At 51.4% G+C, this 21,118-nt stretch overlaps 1 protein-coding gene across 1 annotated transcript in view; it reads right to left on the bottom strand.

Moving 5' to 3' along the window:
* Positions 1-5,049, bottom strand: part of Eln (elastin) — a 49,161-nt gene extending 44,112 nt beyond the window's left edge. Inside the window, exon 1 of the mRNA XM_045143275.1 lies at positions 4,897-5,049. Coding sequence (XP_044999210.1) covers positions 4,897-4,978 — 82 coding nt within the window. The 5' untranslated portion in view covers positions 4,979-5,049. The remainder of the gene's footprint in view (positions 1-4,896) is intronic.
* Between the last annotated feature and the right edge of the window lie 16,069 nt (positions 5,050-21,118).

The raw sequence follows: 21,118 nt of genomic DNA, 5'->3' as shown, positions 1-21,118 counted from the left end.
GGAATTAAAGATGTGTGCCACCATGCCGGGCTCCTTTTCATTTTTTGACAGGATCAGATTTTGTAGCCCAGGTTAGCTAACTTGACCTTTCTTTCAAGGCTTAACTGAAATGTCCCTTCCCAGATGTCCCAGGCTCCTCCAGGGCGGCCCTCCTCCTGTGTTTGTGGCTTCCTTCCTCTGTCCGTCTGTTTGTGCGCCTTCTGCCCCAGAGGAGAATTAAGCCTTACAAGTTGGGCAGGGGAAACCAGGTGTGGCGGCAAACGAACGCCTTGAATCCCAGCACTCAGAAGGCAGAGGTGGGAAGATCAGTAGTTCAAGATCGGCCTTGGCTTTACAGTGAGTCCGAGGTTAGCCTGGGCTACCTAAGACTCTGTCTCAAAACCAAAACAACAAGTCAGCAAAACCTTAGGGGCTAAGAACGTGGCTCCGTGGTAGAAATTTGGCCTCGCATGAATGAAGCCCCTGGTTCAATCGCAATATGGCAAAAATGAAATAAATGAATGAACAAATGTAAAAATGAAAACACAACATAAAAAGTTAAATGTAGGAACTAATTACAAGGCCCTTTCAGCACAATTTAGCAAACTGTGAATAAGAACATATCATTTTACAATTTACTGTTCCCACGATGGTCTTATTGGACACATTTTTGGCATTCATCTTGGTGGCTGCTGTCCCCCCTTTCCCCTCCACCCCCTCTGGTCCTGGGGGCGGGGGGGCAGTGGTGTGGGGAGGTGTGGGCTGTAAAGCCAGAGAGATTTCTTCCCATCTCGCAGCCAGGGGAATGGTGAGCCAGGCGAGATGAAGCCCTTGGCCCAGGACCCACAGTTTACCCGGGGACGTTCTGTTAGCAGTCTGGGCTTCAAGTTCAAAGACCTGGGAGCAGCCGGGACTTGGCAGGGGGGGGCTTGGCTGAGCCAAAGTCCAGCAGGGACTTGAGCAGATAAGACCTCACCGAGCTGTTTGTTGTGTGTATAGAAAAGATTGCCAAGCACTTTTTAAAAAGCAATCTGTCCTCGGGGCGGGCGGGGTGGCGAGGGTCACTGTCCCCTCCCGCACAAAGGGCATTCTTGCCCCTTGCTGAAATCCTAACCAGACATAGCGAGCCAGATCAAATGCTAACCCCCCTCTGCACCCAGCTTCTCAGCCTGGCGGCTCATCAGAGGTACCTGGGGAGCTACTATCTCTGTCGTACAGGATCCCCTCTGGATCAAATAGAGCAGGAATTCTTGGGTGGGTGCCCCAATATTGGAACTGTTCAAAGTCCCCAGGGTAGATATTTATACCCAGCCAGGGTTAAGATCCCCTGAGCCAAGGCATCTCCAATAGCAAAATCAGAAAGAAAAAAGAGAATATTTCTGGGGGTCAGAGAGAGGAGCACACTTGGTTTCATGTCTCCATGCACCCTTATTATTGATTTTATTTTAGCTGCGTGCGTGCGTGTAAATGTATGTGTGTGAAATTGGCTGTGCAAGCACGATTGCATATGTGTGCATGTGCCTGTAGCGATCAGAGGTCAATGTTGAATGTCTGCCTTAATCACTCCTCACCCTGGTTTTAATTTTTTTTTTTTTTGGTTTGGGTTTTCAGGGAAAGGTCTTACTCTAGCCCAGGCTGCCCTAGAACTCACTCATTTACCCTAGGTTGGCCTTGAACTCATGGGGATCTTCCTTACCTCAGCCTCCACAGTACTGGGATTAAAGGTGTGCACCACCACGCCCAGCTCTCCACCTTATTTTATTTTGTGATAGGATAGGGTCTCGCTCTAGTCCAGGCAGACCTGGAATTTAGTACGTAGTCTCAGGCTGGCCTTGAATTCACGGCGATCCTCCGACCTCTGCCTCCCCAGTGGTGGGTGGGATTCAAGGCGTGCGCCACCACGTCTGGCTTTTTACTGGGGTACTAGGGATCCAAACTGGCTCTTGTGCTTTCATGGCAAGCACTTTGCCTGCCGAGCCCTCTCCCAAGTCTTAGGTCTGGTTTTCCTTGAGACAGGGTCTCACAGTGTACCTCGGGCTGGCCTCCAACTCCCAGCAATCCTCTTGTCCCAGCTTCCTTCGCGGGTGTTGGATTTCAGGTGTGGGCCACCATGCCTGGCTCGTGTTTCCCTTTTAAGGGGCATAGGGTGCTAAAGTGGGCTATTCTCAGCAAGTGCCACTATTAATCCCAGTGGTGACACATGGAATTTGTACACGGGACTTTTTCTTTTTTTGGAGGGGGGATTGGGTATTCCCAGGACAATCAGGTGGGAGCTAGGCAGGTGTGACGGGGGCGGGGGGGGGTCCCTGCAGCTCCCACACCTCTGGAGATTTTGGCTGGCTCTGCCCACAGATCTTGAAAGGCCTCATTAATTCACACTCCTCATATTGGGAACCCAACTGCTCCAGCCACCTGGGACAGAGCTGAGATTTCTCTTCACAGGGAATGATGCCATCTGATGTCACTGAGGCCACAAAGAGAATAAACTCTATTCTACCTTTAAAGGTCTCTGCCCCAGGACTGCCCCTCCCCGAATGTTCCCCACCCATTCATCCCCCCGCATCTTTGACCCAGGGCAGAGAGCTGACGGATACGAGCTTCCAGAGGCTGCCTTAGCTTGCTGGAGCTTCATCATTTCACTTTCTGACAGGGTGTCCTGTAGCCAGGCTGACCTCAAACTCGAGGAGTAGCCAAGGATGACCTTAAACTCCAGTTCCTCCTGCCTCACCTCACGAGTGCTGGCATTACATGTGTGCACCCCCACTCCTGGCTGGTGAGGTGCTGGGGATGGGGCCCAGGGTGGCATGCATGCTAGGCAAGCACTCTAACCACTGAGCTACACCTTCAGTGCCCCTCGGGCTTTTTTGTTTGTTTGTTTGTTTGCTTTATTTTATTTTGGTTTGGTTTTTCGAGGTAGGGTCTCGCTCTAGCCCATGCTGACCTGGAATTCACTAGGTAGTCTCAGGGTGGCCTCAAACGGCAATCCTCCTACCTCTGCCTCCCCAGTGCTGGGATTAAAGGCGTGCGTCACCACGCCCGGCTCATTCACTTTATTTATTTATTTATTTATTCTTATTTTATTTTATTTTTCAAGGTAGGGTTTCGCTCTAGTTCAGGGTGACCTGGAATTCACTATGGAATCTCAGGGTGGCCTCGAACTCACTACGATCCTCCTACCTCTGCCTCCTGAGTGCTGGGATTAAAGGCGTGTGCCACCACGCCCAGCCCAGGTATCCTCTTGCCTCAGCTCCTGGACAGTGAGGATTACAGGTATATATACCTTCGTGCCTGACCTCAGTTTCCCCATTTGTAAGGATCCTAGTTTCTTGATGATTAACTGGCATGCCACTGAAGAGGAGGGTGGACCGGTGTTTGGGGACCACACCCTGGGACACGAGGGCTCAGAGGGTTCAGAGTCACTGCTCTTCTGCCCTGGCTTGTGGTCCCTGCCTTCCTCCTCTGTTGCTACCCGTGACCCTCAGCCTCATCCCAGCCTGTCATATCTGCACAGGGAGCCTCTGTCACCAAGCCAAATGCTCAGCCGGTCAATCTCATGGAAACACCTGCCATTCTCACTCGGCCCCTGACTCCATTCCTGCTCCACCTTGCAGCCCCCTGTCCTCCACCCAAGCTCTGGTTTCCATGACAAGGAGGACTCCCATAGAAAGCAGATCACATCCAGGCTACCCCACCGGGTGGTTCGTGCGTGAGCTTGGAGCTTCTCCCATTCCCAGAGCCGGATGCACCTTACACTCGTCCGCAGTCTTCCTTGTACCATATAACCCACCGAGGCTCATACCAGATGGCCCAGCAACGACTTGAGGTCCACTCCAGCCTCAAAACCAGGACATGGAAACCCCTCCCTTGCACCCTCCACCCACATTTAGGCACACACTCACACCCACACATACAGTGACCACCCACACGCAGACACCAGACCTTTCAGGTGTACCTTAGCCCAGGCTGACCTGGAATTCACTCTATAGTCTCAGGGTGGCCTCGAACTCACTGTGATCCTCCTACCTCTGCCTCCTGAGTGCTGGAATTAAAGGTGTGCACCACCACTCCTGGCTTAGGGGTTTGTTTTTTTTTTTGGTTTTTTTTTTGGTGAGACAGAGTATCCCTCTACAGCCCAGGCTGACCTAGAATTCACGATCCTTTGACATCAGCCACCTGAGTGCTGGCATCACAGGTATGCACCACTACACCCTGCTGGATGGTGGATTTTACAGACACTAACAGGTAACTCCATGGATATATCTTCCTCCACCTGCCCCTGTCTAGGGATGCTCAGACATTCACACCTTCCCAGACATTCCAACTTCAGAGATATAATTTGGCATAATCTCACATATACACCTGTGGCTATAGCCCAGACGGGCGTGTACACACACACACACTCAGGAGTCCAAATGCCTTCACTAAAGACAAACCATGGTAGTAGCTTTCCAACCCACAAAGCCTCTTGACCCTGACCTTGCTCAGTGGGTCATCTTGACTTCCCAAGGGACAAGGAAACTTCTGAGGTCACAAAGCTTCCTGTGGCCGAGTGATCTCCAAGCTGGATTGCTCTGTCCCCAGGGTTGCACACATACTCAACTGGTGGACAGGTGAGCAGAGTACCAGCACCCACACTCCAGTGGGGTCCCCCTGAGAAAGCCCCTAATTAACACAGAGGGTTCCTTAGATATAGAGTAGAATTCCTGAATCTTGGGGGTGTATGTTTGACAGGATCCCCCCCATTTAACATGGGACTAACTCCAGGGAGTGGCCATTTCCAGGACCCTGAGGGAAGATACGGGGGTGAAGGGCTCCCCTCTGTCTTGTCCATGCCCAGAATCCCTCACTCGTTCAGCCACCTGGTCAGCAGGGTCTCCGTAGGTGGTGGGTGACTTGGGTCTAGCGAGGGGTCCTTACCTCCAGGTTGTGCGGGATGGAGGAGGAACAATAAGAGAAGAAGGGCTCCAGGCCTCGGGGACGCCGCTGTCAGACCCGCCATCTCCAGCAAGGACTGCCCCAGCTTGCTCTCCGCGCCTCGTTTTATCCCCAAAGCCTAATTGCTGCCTAGTCGGGGCTGCGAGGGAAGGAGGGAGGGAGAGAGGGCGGGCGGGAGGAGGGCGGGAGGAGGGGGAGCTGGAGGAGGGGGCCACGGGGAGGGGGGGCAATTACGAAAGGCTGGGCTCACCAGTCTCCTAGGCTGGGTCTGCCTGGACTATGGGCCCTTCCTTTACACACACACACACACACACACACACACACACAAACACGCGCACGCACTTTCTCCCTATCCCTTTCCCACTTTCCCTCCGTGTCTGTTTGCTCGCTGCTGGCCCTGTTCCCGCCAGAAAGTGCGAGGGGGCCTCTGCCAGGACAGCCCTCGGGAGAGGAAGCAGGAGGGAGGGCCCCCGGCAGCCCGGCCAAAAAATCCCAGCCCTAGCCAAGGCCCGGAGTGGCCAGGCCCCCACCCCTCCGCCTGGGCCCGGGGCCCAGTGTGGGGACATAGGCCAGCTGTCCTGTGCCTCAGCCCCCACCCAGGACCTCCAGACACCCTGACATCCCCCAAGTCTGGCTAGAGACAGATCTTACTCAAAACTGGACTTGGGGGACATTGGACAGAGCTTGGGGGTGACTTTTGCTAGAGGAGAGTCTGTAGACAGGATGCCCCCCCAAAAGGTACAATCAGGTGGGTGTTGATTGCCTGTAGGGCATCTTGGTAACAGGATGGGGACCCCTGATATAGTACACAGGTCCGTGTGTATAGAATAAGGTCTCTGGAATCTGCTTGAAACCGGGGGTAGAGTTTGGGGCAAGTCTGGGGTTCATGTCTGCAAAGACCCAGGGGGATATTATAGTCAGGAGAATGGCCTAGGAGTGAAGGTCACACTATTGTCCTCTGGATTTGAAAAGGTTCCTGACACATACAGTGTCCGTACATGCTGGCCAAGGTCACAGCCCCATACCAGCTCCGTGAAGGTTATGCTGTCCAGGGAACAGGGAGATAGGACCCCTACACGCATGACCTCCTTGTCATCACTTGGTCACCACCTGTCCCAAACGCTCTGCACTACCAAGCCTCCAGATCAGACCCGAAAAACCCCATAAGTGATTTTTCTCCATCCTCTCTGGCAAAGCCCTGGGCTGTCGTTCCTTTGCTGGCCAGAAGGGGGCAGCCTGTGCCGAAACAGCCCAGACCGAGGAACAGAACACCACCGAGCCCTTGTCTACCTGCCGCAGAGCAGATTGGGCACTGTGGGGTTTTAGTGCTGTGGGAGTGGGTTAGGGAAAGGTTATGTCCTTTGCAGACTCCCAGTGGTGGGAAAGGAATATTGGATGCAGGGGCCGGGAGAGGAAAGCGGCTACTTGTTATGGGCTACATGGGGCAAGGGACAAAGTCGAGACCACATATCCTGGGGGCTGGCCGCTGTGCATGGAGGTGGCTCCTTGCCCAGCTGGGTCACAGCTGTCTGCAGTACTAACGGGGTGGCCCGGAACAGTAAGGACAAAAGCAGTCTGGAACGTAAGTGTCCCTGGTTCTAGTTCTGTTCTTTTCTCTCGCTCTGTCTTGTTTTTACGTCGAGGCGGGATATCACCGTAGCCCAGGCTGACCTGGAATTCACTCTGTAGCCCAGGCTGGCTTTGAACTCACAGTGATTAAAGGCACGAGCCAGTACACTTGGTTCTTCTCTGCTTTATTTAATTTCTCTCTCTCTCTCTCTCTCTCTCTCTCTGTGTGTGTGTGTGTGTGTGGGTGTGTGCACCTGTGTGGTGGGCAGAGGACAACCTTTGGGGCTTATTCTCAGCAAAACTGTCCAGCTTCTTTAAGAGAGTGTGTCTTTGGGCTGGAGAGATGGCTTAGCGGTTAAGCGCTTGCCTGTGAAGCCTAAGGACCCCGGTTCGAGGCTCGGTTCCCCAGGTCCCACGTTAGCCAGATGCACAAGGGGGCGCACGCGTCTGGAGTTCGTTTGCAGAGGCTGGAAGCCCTGGCGCGCCCATTCTCTCTCTCTCCCTCTATCTGTCCTTCTCTCTGTGTCTGTCGCTCTCAAATAAATAAATAAATAATGAACAAAAAAAATTAAAAAAAAAAAAAGAGAGTGTGTCTTTGAGCTCCAGGGATTCTCCCGTATCTGTCTCCCCAGTGCCGGGATTATAGGTGGCACATGCCAGCATGCCCGGCTTTTGTGTGTGTGCTAGAGACCAAACTCAGATCTTTACGCTTGTGAGGTAAACACTTTCTCCACTGAGCTCTCTCCCCAGTCCTTTCTTCTCTCCTTTCCTTTCTTTTTCTTCATTTCCTTTCTCTCCTTCCTTCCTTTCCCTCCATCCTTTCTTTCCTTCTTTTCCTCCCTTCATCTCACTCTCTCCTTCCACCCTCCTTCCCTTTCAACATGGTGTCACTATACAGCCTAGGCTGGAACTGTTCACCCTCATACCCTGCTTCCCTGGTCTCCTGAGTACTGGGATTACAGGTGTGCATCAGTGTACCTAGCTAGATCTAGCACTTTCTAGCAGACCAACTTGTCCATAGAGCTCAATTTGCTCAGCTGTCAAACGGTCGTCATTATTCCTGCCCAGGAGACGGGTGTAAGGATTACGAAAACATGACCACCCGGTCTGTTTCTGCACCACATCTGCTAATCACAAGGCCTCAGGGCTGGGGAGAGATAGCTCAGTGGGTAAAAACACTTGCCACAAAAGCACGAGGGCCCTGAGTTCGAGTCCCCAGCACCCACGTAAAAACCCAGGCATGGCTGTGTACACTGGCAACCTGCAGCATTGGGGCAGCACTGGGGCTCCCCGAGTGGCCAGCGTCACTGAAGACAAGGAGTCCAGGCCCAGTAAGAGACTCTGTCTCAGGGAAACAAGATGGAAGAGAGACAGAGGACGTGGGACATCTTCCTGTGGCCTCCACATGTGTGCATGGGGCATGTCCATCTGCGCACGTACACACACACGCACACACACACTCTCTCTCACACACAACATACTGTACACATGCACCAAAAAAAAAAAAAAAATGCTTGTGATCCTTCTGGTACTAACAGTCCCATTGCCATGGCTGGTTCAACGAGCTCCGCCCCGTTCCCGGGGCTGCTATCAGACTCAGCTCCCCAGGAGGTCAGCCTAGGACCCTGGACAATCTCTCCTTTGCCCTGGGTCACCAGCCATGGCAGCAGCAGAAGGTTGGAAGGTGGGGACATAATGCAAGGATCGTCGCAAGTGCCAGGCGTGGTAGCACACAACTGTCAGCCCAGCACCCGGGAGGCTGAGACAGGATGGCTGAGACAGGATGACCGAGAGATCGAGGCCGACCTGAGTTAAAGAGCGAATTCCAGATCCAGGTTAGCCTGGGCTATGTACCAAGATTCTGTTTAAAAAAACCAAGACAAGGGCTGGAGAGATGGCTTGGCGGTTAAGCGCTTGCCTGTGAAGCCTAAGGACCCCGGTTCGAGGCTCGGTTCCCCAGGTCCCACGTTAGCCAGATGCACAAGGGGGCGCACGCGTCTGGAGTTCGTTTGCAGAGGCTGGAGGCCCCGGCGCGCCCGTTCTCTCTCTCTCTCTCTCTCTGCCTCTTTCTCTGTCTGTCACTTTCAAATAAATAAATAAATAAATAAACATAAGGCAAAAAATAAAAAATAAACCAAGACAAGGGCTGAGGATGTAGCTCAGTTGGTCGAGAACTTGTCTCTAGCATGCATGAAGCCCTGGGTTCCATCCCCAGCACCATGTAAAAGTCAGCATGGTGGCCCATGCCTACAGTCTCAACACTTGGGAGGCGGAGGCGGGAGAATCAAAAGTTAAAGGTCGTACTGGGGAGATGGCTTAGTGATTAAGGTGCTTGCCTGTGAAGACTAAGGACCCATATTTGACTCCCCAGATCCCATGGAAGCCAGACGCACAAGGTGATGACGCACGCACAAGGCCGCGCGTGCATACATGGTGGCACAGACGATTGCAGTGGCTGGAGGCCCTGGTGCGCCAGCTTTCTCTCTCTCTCTCTCTCTCTCTCACACACACACGAAACAGTTCAAGGTCATCATCGGCCACATAGTGAGTTTGAAGCCAGCTTGGGCTACATGAGACCCTGTCTCAAAAACCACCATCCAAAATAACAAAAATGAGAGAGAGGAGACAGAGGGACACGGGGGGTGGGGATCATTCTGCAGCTCTTATGTAATGTGTTTATTTGGGGGTGAATTGGAGTTGTGGACAGAGCTTGCAAGGGCCTAAACGTAAAGCTTCCCATCTATCCCTTGTTGGTCTGGGGCTCCATGCCCTGGGAAGTGTCCTCCTCTGAGAGAGAGGAGAGATCAGAAGTGCATCCATGTGTCTGTCACCCTCCCTCACAACGGGCAGGAGGAAGGGAGAGATGCTGGTGGGGAGCTGGGCCCCACTCCTCTTGGGGCAGTGACGTGGGCAGGAACCAGCTTTCAGACTCTCAAACCGCAGTTGGCTCGGAGTCTTTATTAATTCCAGGACTGGGAAAGAGACTGGAGCCAGCAGGAGAGGGCTTGCTATGGGGATCCAGGAGAGGTATAGAGGGGAACTTGTGGGGATAGATTTGAGGCTGCTGGGCCAGAGCCCTGATCTTGCCTCCAGCTCCAGTCCCCCCAAGTTCACTGAGGTAACTCCACTCTCTTGTATGGAATGAGACTCTATAGCTCCAAAGGGACCCCAAGCCCTTCTAACTGCTCATCCCATGCAAGTGAACCCAGTGTGTTAAGCAAAGGCTGGGAGTGAAGTCATCGATTGACATCCATGTGCTTTCCAGTCACGCCACTACTATTCCAGAAACCTGACAGTCCGTCGTGACTCCGCGCCACCCCTGCGCAGAGCTGCTCAGATGAAGTCATACATGTAAAGGACTCAAGGAGAGTCGCTGGGTGCCGGTGACCATGAATGTTGACAAGACCTGCTACCTGCCTGTTACCCGGCTTTCTTGTGGGCTGAGTGACACCCTGAGAGTCCTTTGAGCCTTCTTCCACATACTGTGCAGGGGAGACAGAGCCTCGGGCTTCTGCATGGCCCTAAGAATGCTATTGCTTTTTCTCTGAGACCTCAGTATCCCTTCAGTTAAATTTTAGCCTTTTTTTTTTTTTTTTTTTTTGAGGTAGGGTCTCACACTAGCCCAGGCTAACCTAGAATTCGCTATGGAGTCTCAGGGTGGCTTCAAACTCACGATGATCCTCCTACCTCTGCCTTCCAGCCTTTTTCTTTTCTTTTTTTTTGGTAGATGTATGTGAGTCATGCATGTGTGCGCACGTGCTGAAGCCCCGTGCGCAAGGATGCAGAGGTCAGACGAAAAGGGCAGGTGGTCCCTCATGGCTCCTCTGTGTATTTTCTTGAGATGGGATCTTTCCCTCTGACCTGCTGTCAATCAGCCACCTCCGGTGATTCACTAGTCTTGGCCTCCTCTGAGGGTGTGGTCACATAGCCCTGTCATCCCAGCTAATCAGGAAACGGAGGCAGGGGGATCACAAGTTCAAAGCCAGCCTAGGTAACAGGTGACTTCAATCAAGGTAGCCTTGGTTAAAAAAAAAAAAAAAAAAGACCATTTCTTGGGCTGGAGAGATGGCTCAGTGGTAAATGCACTTGACTACCAATCCTAACTACCTGGTTTTGATCCCTTAGTACCAAAGTAAAGCCAGATGTACAAAGTGCTGCATGCGTCTGGAGTTCATTTGCAGTGGCTAGAGGCCCTGGTGTGCCCATCTTCTCTATCTCTCTCTGCTTGCAAATAAATAAATAAAAACATATACAAAGAAATGTGGACTTGAAAAAAAAAAGACCCTGGGCTAGAGAGATGGCTTAGTGGTTAAGACACTTGCCTACAGAGCCAAAGAACCCAGGTTCGATTCCCCAGGACCCATGCAAGCCAGATGCAGAAGATGGTGCATGCATCTGGAGTTCATTTGCAGGGGCCGAAGGCCTTGGCATGTACGTGCTCTCTCTCTCTCTCAAATAAATGAATTAAAATAAAATAAATAAAAGGTAAGGCCCTTTCTTGAAATAAAGAGTTTTAAAAATGCTAAGGGCATGGCTCAGTAGAGCACCTGTCTAGAATTCCCCAGTGAGGGGCTGGAGGTATGGCTAGGAAACAGAGCTCCTGTCTAGAATCCCCCAGTGAGGGGCTGGGGGTGCAAACTCCAAATCAATCTTCAAAAGCTATCTCAGGGATAAGGCTCAGTGGTGGAGCTCCTGCCTAGAATCCCCCAGTGAGGGGCTGGGGTGTGGCTCAGTGGTAGAGCTCCTGCCTAGAATCCCCCAGTGAGGGGCTGGAGGCCTGGCTCAGTGGTAGAGCTCCTGCCTAGAATCCCCCAGTGAGGGGCTGGGGGTGTGGCTCAGTGGTAGAGCTCCTGCCTAGAATCCCCCAGTGAGGGGTTGGGGGGGCGTGGCTCAGTGGTAGAGCTCCTGCCTAGAATCCCCCAGTGAGGGGTTGGGGGGGGTGTGGCTCAGTGGTAGAGCCCCTGCCTAGCCCTGGGTCCCATCCCCAACAGAACAAAGGAAAACAGCAACAAGAACAAAAGCAGCAGCAACAATACACCAACCCAAGCCAGGAGCTCATGCCGGAGTCTGGTATACAAGTGCTCAAGCATCGGGTGGGGTCTATGACACAATTTCTATCAACAGAAGTGGATGATGGAGGCTAGCAGGTGGGTAGTTAGAGGAGGAAGCCCATTTCCCACAAATACTGCCCCCCACCCCTGCCCTGAGATGCCCTGGCTCCCCGGCTGCCTGGTTCTGACCCAGCTCTGTCTCACTTTCCCCCAGACCCGTCTGTTTGTGTGTCTGAGTCATTTGTCAGTCTGGGTCCTTGGCTGTTGTGAGCTGGGGGTTGGGGGTGGGTGTCCCGGACTGGCTGTTCTGTCCTGGGCTGTTCCCATATCACCTCATGGGCTGTCTGCTGCTGTCTGGGGGGGCAGAACATGACGGAGCTGAGCTTCTCAAAGTACACCCCTCTCCCCAAGGGACCCAGGATGGAGGAGTCCAGAACACGTCTCCCATGTGTCTGACACTTAACAGTTTACAAAGAACACATCTCCATTTTTTGATCGAGGATATTATTATTATCTCAGTTTATAAACAGAGGAGTTAGCCCCGTCTACAACTCCACAGAAAGTGCTCTCTCCCTATCTGCTCAGATCTACTAAATATTCACTCTAAGCCTCTGTCATGTGGATGGGCTGGTGGTAGCAAATCTCCTCACAATTACTGGCTCTTCTCGTACCCTTTCCCTAAGGCCCCCCGATACAGGCATCTTCTGAGGGTATGAAGTCTCCTTTTCCTTGACTGTTTTGGAGCCAGCAATCTCCATGCTCCCCAAGACTGTGCAGGAATTGGGTTGGGAATCCTTGAGCCCCATCACTTCTGGGGACACTTCCAAGGGAATGAAACACTTTTCTTTCCAAGACATATACCCCCTTGGGTTTTCTGGCCTCTTTGGCATAATTACTTAAGAAGTTTTGTTTGGAAACAAGTTCTTGCTATGAAGTCCAGACTGGTCTCAAACCTCTGCTTTTCCTGCCTCAGGCTCCAAGTGTTGTAACCATAGGTGTGTGCCACCACACCCAACTCCATGCCATATTTCTTCTATTTATTTTTTAAATTTTACTTATTTGAGAGAGAGAGATTGAGAGAGGGAGAGAATGGGCACACTAGGAACTCCAGCCACTGCAAATGAACTCCAGATGCATGAGCCACTTGGAGCATCTGGCTTATGTGGGTCCTCGGGAATTGAACCTGGGTCCTTTGGCTTTGCAGGCAAGTGCCTTAAACTCTAAGCCATCTCTCCAGCCCATATTTTATTATTTATTTTTATTCATTTGTTTGAAAGCACAGATAGAGATTACAAACACACACACACACACACACACAGAGAAAGAGAGAGGGAGAGAGGGAGGGAGAGAATGGGCACTCTAGGGTCTCTAGCCCCTGAAAATGAATTCCAGATGCATGCACCATTTTGTGCATCTGGCTTTACGTGGATACTGGGGAATCAAGCCTGAGTCATTAGGCTTTGCAGGCAAGTGCCTTAACCACTGAGCTATCTCTCCAGCCCCCATGACATATTTAGTTTTAATTTTTTAAAAATTTTTATTAGCATTTTCCATGATTATAAAAAATATCCCATGTTAATTCCCTCCCTCCCCCCCACACAAACCCTTTGAAAAGTTTTAATTTTTTTATTTGTGTGTATGAGTGTGTGTGTGTGTGTGTGTGTGTGTGTATGTGCACGCACATGTGTGCACATGAATGTGGAGGCCAGAGATCAATGTTGAGTATCTTCCCCAGTCACTCTCCACCTTATTTATTTGGGAGGTTTGAGGCTGGCCTTGAACTCACAGTGACCCTTCTACCTCAGCCTCCTCAGTGCTGAGATGAACAGTGTCCACCATCACACCTGGCTCCACCTTATTTTTATTTTATTTTTTATTTTAGAGAGAGGGAAAGAGAGAGGGAGGGAGGGAAGAATGGAGGGAGGGAGAGGGAGGGAGAGAAAGAGAATCAGCCCACTAGGGCCTCAGCCTCTGCAATCGAACTCCAGATGCTTGTGCCACCTAGTGGGCATGTGCAACCTTGCGCTTGCCTCACCTTTGTGCGTCTGGCTTACGTGGGATCTGGAGAGTGGGACATGGGTCCTTAGGGTTCACAGGCAAGCACCTTAACTGCTAAGCCATCTCTCCAGCCCTCCACCTTGTTTTTTTTTTTTTTTAAATTTATTTATTTGAAAGTGACAGAGAAAGAGGCAGATAGAGAGAGAGAGAGAGAGAATGGGCGTGCCTGGGCCTCCAGCCACTGTAAATGAACTCCAGATGCATGCGCCCCTGTGCATCTGGCTAACATGAGTCCTGGGGAATCGAGCCTCGAACCAGGGTCCTTAGGCTTCACAGGCAAGCGCTTAACCGCTAAGCGTCTCTCCAGCCCCCCTCCCCCCACCACCTTGTTTTTTGAGACAAGGTCTCTCACTGACTCTAGAGCTTACTCATTTGACTAGACTAGCTAGGTAGCAAATCCTGGGTAATCTTCCTGCCTCTCCATGCTAGGATTTTGGGTGCATGCCACCATTCCCAGCAGTTTGTGTGGATTCTGGGGATCTAAATTCAGGTCCTAATGTTTGTATGACAAGTGCTTTACCCATCAGGCCATCTCCCCAGCTATTACTTTATTTATTTATTTAGGGTTTTCGAGGTAGGGTTTTGCTCTAGTCCAACCGGACCTGGAATTCACTATGTAGTCTCAGGGTGGCCTTGAACTCAAGGCCATCCTCTTCCCTCTGCCTCCTGAGTGCTGGGATTAAAGGCTGCTAAACCCAGCCCAGCCCTTTAAAAAAAAGAAAATGATCGGGCTGGAGAGATGACTTGGCGGTTGAGCACTTGCCCGTGAAGCCTAAGGACCTTGGTTCAAGTCTCGGTTCTCCAGGACCCACGTTAGCCAGGTGCACAAGGGGGTGCACGCATCTGGAGTTCGTTTGCAGAGGCTGGAGGCCCTGGCGCACCCACTCTCTCTCTCTGTCACTCTCAAATAAATAAATAAGAATGAACAAAAAGAAAATTAAAAAAATGATCATTTATTTATTTGTACGTGTGTGTGTGTGGTGTGTGTGTGTACCAGAACCTCTTGCTGTTGCAAAGGAACACCAGACTCTCGAACCACTTTTCGCATTTGGCTTACACAAGTGGCTGGGAAATTAACCTGGTCCTGTAGGCTTTGCAAACAAGTACTTTTAGCCACCGAACCATCTCCCCAGATCCATCACATTTAATCCAAAAAACACTGGGGAGGCAGAGGTGGGAGGATCTCTGTGAGTTCGAGGCCACCCTGAGACTATATACTGAATTTCAGGCCAGCATGGGCTAGAGTGAGACCCTATCTCTGAAAAAGAAAAAAAGAAAAAGAAGTAATAATAATAATAATAATAAGGTGTAGAGAGATGAAGTTACCCAGCATCAATCTCTGGCCTCCCCATGGCTGCATGTACAAACATGCGTACACATGAAGGCCCTAACGCACTTCTCTCACGCACATGCAAAACAACGAGCTACGTGCGGCCCCTTGTCTCAATCCTCTTTCCCCAACACAGAATCCAGGGGTCCTGGCTTCCTGGGGACTGGATACTTAGGCGTGCCTGAGACCTGAGCTGCGGTTCTGGGTTGGGGGGACCCTTGATCAGGCTTCAGGAGGCAAGCAGGGGCAGGGGCAGGGAGGAAGGTCCCAGGCCCGCCACCTGCCCGCCCCGAGCTCTCTTCCTGGCCCGGGATGCTTATCTCCTGCGCCTCCTCCTGCCTGCTGCGTGCTCCGGAGCCTTTCCAAGCGCCGGGGATGGGAATACTGCCGGGGCTGTCTTCCTACGGCGTTTTGCTGGTCTCCATCTCCACACCACGTTTAGCTGCTCCCCACCCTGGGCAGCGCCCTCCACCCATGCCCGGAACCCTCAGCCGGTCTGATCCCTGTGGCGCCAGGCGGGGTCCCAGGGGGCGGGCCAGGGCAGCTGCCAGGATGCTGGGTGGGAGGTTGGGGAGGCTGGGCTAGGGGGCTCCCGCTGGGCCTGGCGGGGGGGGTGGTTCTCCACACTCCTGCGGTGTTCTGTGCGTTTCGGCAGTGGCTCTAGCGGGGGAAGTCTAGTGGGGCACCCACTTGGGTGTTGGGAGGCAATCCGGAAGACTTCCTGGAGGCGGAATCTAACCCTTTCCCCGCTCCCGATGGCGTCGTGCTTTCCTGGTGGCGGATGCGAAGGTCGGGAGGCTGAACTTGACCTAGCGGCTGGCCTTTGCCCTTCAGACCACCCACACGGCTGCCTGCTGGGGGGGAGATCCCCGCCTCCTTGCCGTACTTCAGAACCCCTGACGACTCTCAAAGGACACTTCCATTTCGGCCCAGACCTCCTCCATCGCTTTCGTGAAGGGCCTTCCAGGCTCAGCTAGTACATCCCCCTCCCACCCCCTGTCCTTCTCTCTCCCCTTAAGCCTAACGCTCCCCGTGCTTGGGGATGAGCTCAGCGCCTCGCTGGGGGATTCTAGCAGGTTCTGCACCCTAGACCCTACCCTGAGCTTCACCAGCGCGCGTTTCAAGCGTAAGGCACAGCCCATCCGTGCCACGTGCCATCATTTTAGGGGGCCCTGGAACATCCTTTTCAGATCAGACGGAATAAAATAGGGATGCACATGGCTCCGGAATAAGGAGTGTCTTCTTGACTTGTGAACTTAGGGCTGGGATGCGGCTCAGCGGGGGGGAGGACTTGGATAGAACGAGGTTCCCACCTGCAGCGCTTAAAAACGTAATAATGGTGGCTTTGGTGGCACATGTCTATAATCTCAGCACTCACAAGGTTGAGGCAGCAAGGTCATGACTGTGAGGCTAAATTGGGTTACACAGACAGTTCCAAGCAAGGATGGGATACATAACTCTATGTAAAAAGAAAGAAAGAGGGCTGGAGAGATGGCTTAGCGGTTAAGCGCTTGCCTGTGAAGCCTAAGGACCCCGGTTCGAGGCTCGGTTCCCCAGGTCCCACGTTAGCCAGATGCACAAGGGGGCGCACGCGTCTGGAGTTCGTTTGCAGAGGCTGGAAGCCCTGGCGCGCCCATTCTCTCTCTCTCCCTCTATCTGTCTTTCTGTCTGTGTCTGTCGCTCTCAAATAAATAAATAAATAAATAATTAAAAAAATAAAAATAAAAAAGAAAGAAAGAAATAATCCTCATAACTAGGGACACCCCCACAAGGCAACACCCACAATCCTCATGGGGGGACGACCAGGAGAAAGCTAATGATGGTACCATCAAGGCTCTATACACAGTACATACATAACTAATAACAAGCATGTATATGTATGTGTGTGTGTATATATATACATATACATATATATGTACATATATATGTGTGTGTGTATATATATTCATTTTTTTTGTTTTCCAAGGTCTCACTGTTGCCCAGGCTGACCGGGAACTCACTATGTATTCTCAGGGTGGCCTTGAGCTCATGGTGATTCCTCCTACCTCTGCCTCCTGAGTGCTGGGATTAAAGGCGTGCGCCACCACATCCGGCTTTTAAATCATATATATCTTGACTTCACAATGGTTTTTAAAGCCATATGCACTTTGTAAGAAACCGTACTTAGACTTCTTGATATTTTCCTAGGCTGGCAATATTAATTGTACAGTGCTGCTCTGGGATGCTGGGCCTTCGTGTGGAGCCAGAGAACAGCCAAACTATGTCGTTAATCTAGAACGTTCTGTAGGTTGGGTGCGTTGAATGTATTTTCTTCTTAAAAAATTTTTATTTTTAATTATTTATTTGACAGAGAGAAAAGGGTGGGGGGAGAATGGAAGCACCAGGGCCTCCAGCCACTGCAAACGAACTCCAGACACATGTGCCACCTTGTGCATTTGGCTTAAGTGGGTCCTGGGGGATAGAACGTGGGTCCTTTGGCTTTGCAGGCAAACGCCGTAACTGCGAAGCCCTCCCTCCAGCCCCATTTTCTTCATTTTTGTGTGTTTGGGTGCTGGGTTTGCCTGCAAGAGTATATGCATGTGCCTATGTGTGACTGTGCATGTGGACGCCAGAGGCTGATGTTGAGTGTCTTCCTCTGTTATTCTCCTCTCTACTGCTGTTATTATCATTATTTTATTTTATTTGTAAGGAGAGAGAGAGAGGGAGAGGAAAAGGGAGAGGGAGAGAGAGAGAGAGAGAGAGAGAGAAAGAGAGACAGAGGGAGGGAGGGAGGAGAGGAGACAGAGGGAGAATGGGTATGCCAGATCCTCTGTCCACTGCAAATGAACTCGAGACACACGCACTCCTTTGTGCATCTGGCTTACATGGGTACTGGGGAATTGAACCTGGGTTCTTTGGCTTTACCGGCAAGTGCCTTAACTGCTAAGCCATCTCTCCAGCCCTATTATTACTATTTTTTTTTAATTTTTATTAACATTTTCCATGATTATAAAATATATCCCACGGTAATTCCCTCCCTCCCCACCCCCACACTTTCCCATTTGAAATTCCATTCTCCATCATATTACCTCCCCATTACAATCGTTGTAATTACATATATACAATATCAACCTATTAAGTATCCTCCTCTCTTCCTTTCTCTTCCCTTTATGTCTCCTTTTTAACTTACTGGCCTCTGCTACTAAGTATTTTCATTCTCACACAGAAGCCCAGTCATCTGTAGCTAGGATCCACATATGAGAGAGAACATGTGGCGCTTGGCTTTCTGGGCCTGTGTTACCTCACTTAGTATAATCCTCTCCAGGTCCATCCATTTTTCTGCAAATTTCATAACTTCATTTTTCTTTACTGCTGAGTAGAACTCCATTGTATAAATGTGCCACATCTTCATTATCCACTCATCAGTTGAGGGACATCTAGGCTGGTTCCATTTCCCAGCTATTATAAATTGAGCAGCAATATTATTACTATTTTTGAGACAGGGTCACTCAACGAAGCTGATTTAGAGCCCCTGCATGAAATCCTCCACTGAGGGGCTGGGGGCATGGCTCAGTAGTAGAGCTCCTGCCTAGAATCCCCCAGTGAGGGGTTAGGGTGTGGCTCAGTGGTAGAGCTCCTGCCTAGAATCCCCCAGTGAGGGGCTGGGGTCATGGCTCAGTGGTAGAGCTCCTGCCTAGAATCCCCCAGTGAGGGGCTGGGGTGTGGCTCAGTGGTAGAGCTCCTGCCTAGAATCCCCCAGTGAGGGTCTGGGGGCGTGGCTCAGTGGTAGAGCCCCTGCCTAGAATCCCCAGTGAGGGGCTGTGGGCGTGGCTCAGTGGTAGAGCCCCTGCCTAGAATCCCCCAGTGAGGGGCTGGAGGCGTGGCTCAGTAGAGCACTTGCCTAGCTTGCATATGGTTTTGGGGTCAATTCCCAATACTGGGGGCTAATTTGTGAAGGAGTGGAGAAAGGCAAGTGGGAAAGTTGGGACTAGCCTATGGCAAGGATTTAAGGAAATTTAGAAGGGGGCTCCTGGGACATTCCCAGTTACTATCTGGTTTATCAGAGCAGCTTAAGTAGGTAAGTTTGTCCCACACCACGTGGGAGGAAAAGCCCTTTTGGGGAAAGGACAGTCCCAACCTGGCTTTCTGAATCTTGGCCGACATTACAACGGGCTCTTAGTCTGCAAACCGCACGGTTTTATTAACTCCGGGGTCTGGAGGGAATGGCTCAGGCTGCTGAGGCTGGCACTACAGCTGGTGACCCAGGAGGGAACAGTGTTTTCCAAACACTAAGGCCACAAAGCCTGGAGAGGGCACAGAGGCCAGCATTCTATGGCCTCACTGCAGAGCTTTCAAAGGCTGTGTTGGCATACTGCGTGGGCCTAATATGTGAAAGGTTAAACAGACAAGTTTCTAAAATAAAACAGAGGAGAATGTCCACATGTCCTTTGAACAGGCAAAGCTTCTTTTCCCACAAAGTGCTTCTCATAGCCCAGGCTGGCCTTGAACCTGCTATGTAGCCAAGGATAATTTTGAACTTTTGGTTCTCTTGCCTCCACCTCCTGAAAGCTGAGGTTACAGACGTGCACCACCACAGCTGGTTTAGGTGCTGCAGGAGATTAAACCCAGGGCTTCATGCCTGCTAGTCCAGCACTGTACCCCCGAGCTACACCCCCAGCCCCATGTTAGCCTAAAACTCACTGCTATTCTCTTCCCTCAGCTTCCTAAATGCGGATTATTTTGTTTCTGTGGTACTGAGGATTGAACTCTGGGGGGCACACTGGTGAGGTGAGCACTATACCACTGGGTACACTCCCAGTCACCCAGGTGCACCCCAAGTCATTCACTCGTTGAAGGATTCTGGGTAGGTGCATTACCACCGAGCCACGCCCCCAGCCCCTCACTGGGGGATTCTAGACAGGAGCTCTACCACTGAACCACACCCCAGCCCCTCACTGGGGGATTCTAGGCAGGAGCTCTACCACTGAGCCACGCCCCCAGCCTCTCACTGGGGGTCTAGGCAGGAGCTCTACCACTGAGCCACGCCCCAGCCCCTCACTGGGGGATTCTAGGCAGGAGCTCTGCCACTGAGCCACGCTCCCAGCCCCTCACTGGGGGATTCTAGGCAGGGGCTCTACCACTGAGCCACGCCCCAGCCCCTCACTGGGGGATTCTAGGCAGGAGCTCTACCACTGAGCCACACCCCCAGCCCCTCACTGGGGGTCTAGGCAGGAGCTCTACCACTGAGCCATGCCCCAGCCCCTCACTGGGGGATTCTAGGCAGGACACTGAGCCATGCGCCAGCCCCTCACTGGAGGATTCTAGGCAGCATTCTACTGGTGAACTTTATCCCAGACTTCTGTATACCATTTTGAGACACTAAGTTTCCTAGGCTGGTCTTAAATTCTCAATACTCATGCTTCCACCTCCTGAGTAGTTGGGATCCCAGGCGTGTGCCTCCAGGCCCATCTTATTCATAGAGAGACTGAAGAGCTCAGCCCATGCCCAGAGGGCAAAGAGGTTCTATTACTCACCCTGCTTGATGGGCCATGGTTGTCTAGGCAGTATTAATGAGGATTCTAAGGCTTTCCAGGCTCAGCAAGTTAGAAGCAGACAGTTGATTAATAATGTCTGCCCGGGGGTAAGAGCAAGAGTTGTCTTGAATAACATTCATCAGGAGCAATGCCTCTTAAGCATTTATTCTAAACTGGACTAAGATGACTTAGTTACATTCAGGAATGAAATTTGTACAATTCATTTACAAACAGAGAGGTCCTCAGTTATACTGCAATGATTCTTTATTTTAATTTTTTTTTCTTTTTTGTTTTTTTGAGGTAGGGTCTCGCTCTAGCCCAGGCTGACCTGGAATTCACTATGGAGTCTCAGGGTGGCCTCAAACTCACAACGATCCTCCTACCTCTGCCTCCCGAGTGCTGGGATTAAAGGTGTATGACACCATGCCTGGCTCTTGATTTTTTTTTTTTTATGTGTGTAGTATGTTGTATGTGTGTTGTGTGTCTTTGTGTGTGTGTTCCCCAGCACATATATACAGAAGACAGAGGAGGATTCTGGGACATCCTTCTGTATCATCACTCTGCCCTATTTCTCTAACACAAAGTATCTCCAAGATTTTTGGTTACATTGGTTGACCAGCTAGTCCCAGAAATCATCTTGTCTCCTCCCTCAGGGCTGGGGTTTATAGGCATCTATGACCATG

The sequence above is a fragment of the Jaculus jaculus genome, chromosome 2, assembly GCF_020740685.1.
Source record: "Jaculus jaculus isolate mJacJac1 chromosome 2, mJacJac1.mat.Y.cur, whole genome shotgun sequence".
NCBI lineage: Eukaryota > Metazoa > Chordata > Mammalia > Rodentia > Dipodidae > Jaculus > Jaculus jaculus.
This window is presented reverse-complemented; position numbering and strand designations above follow the sequence as displayed.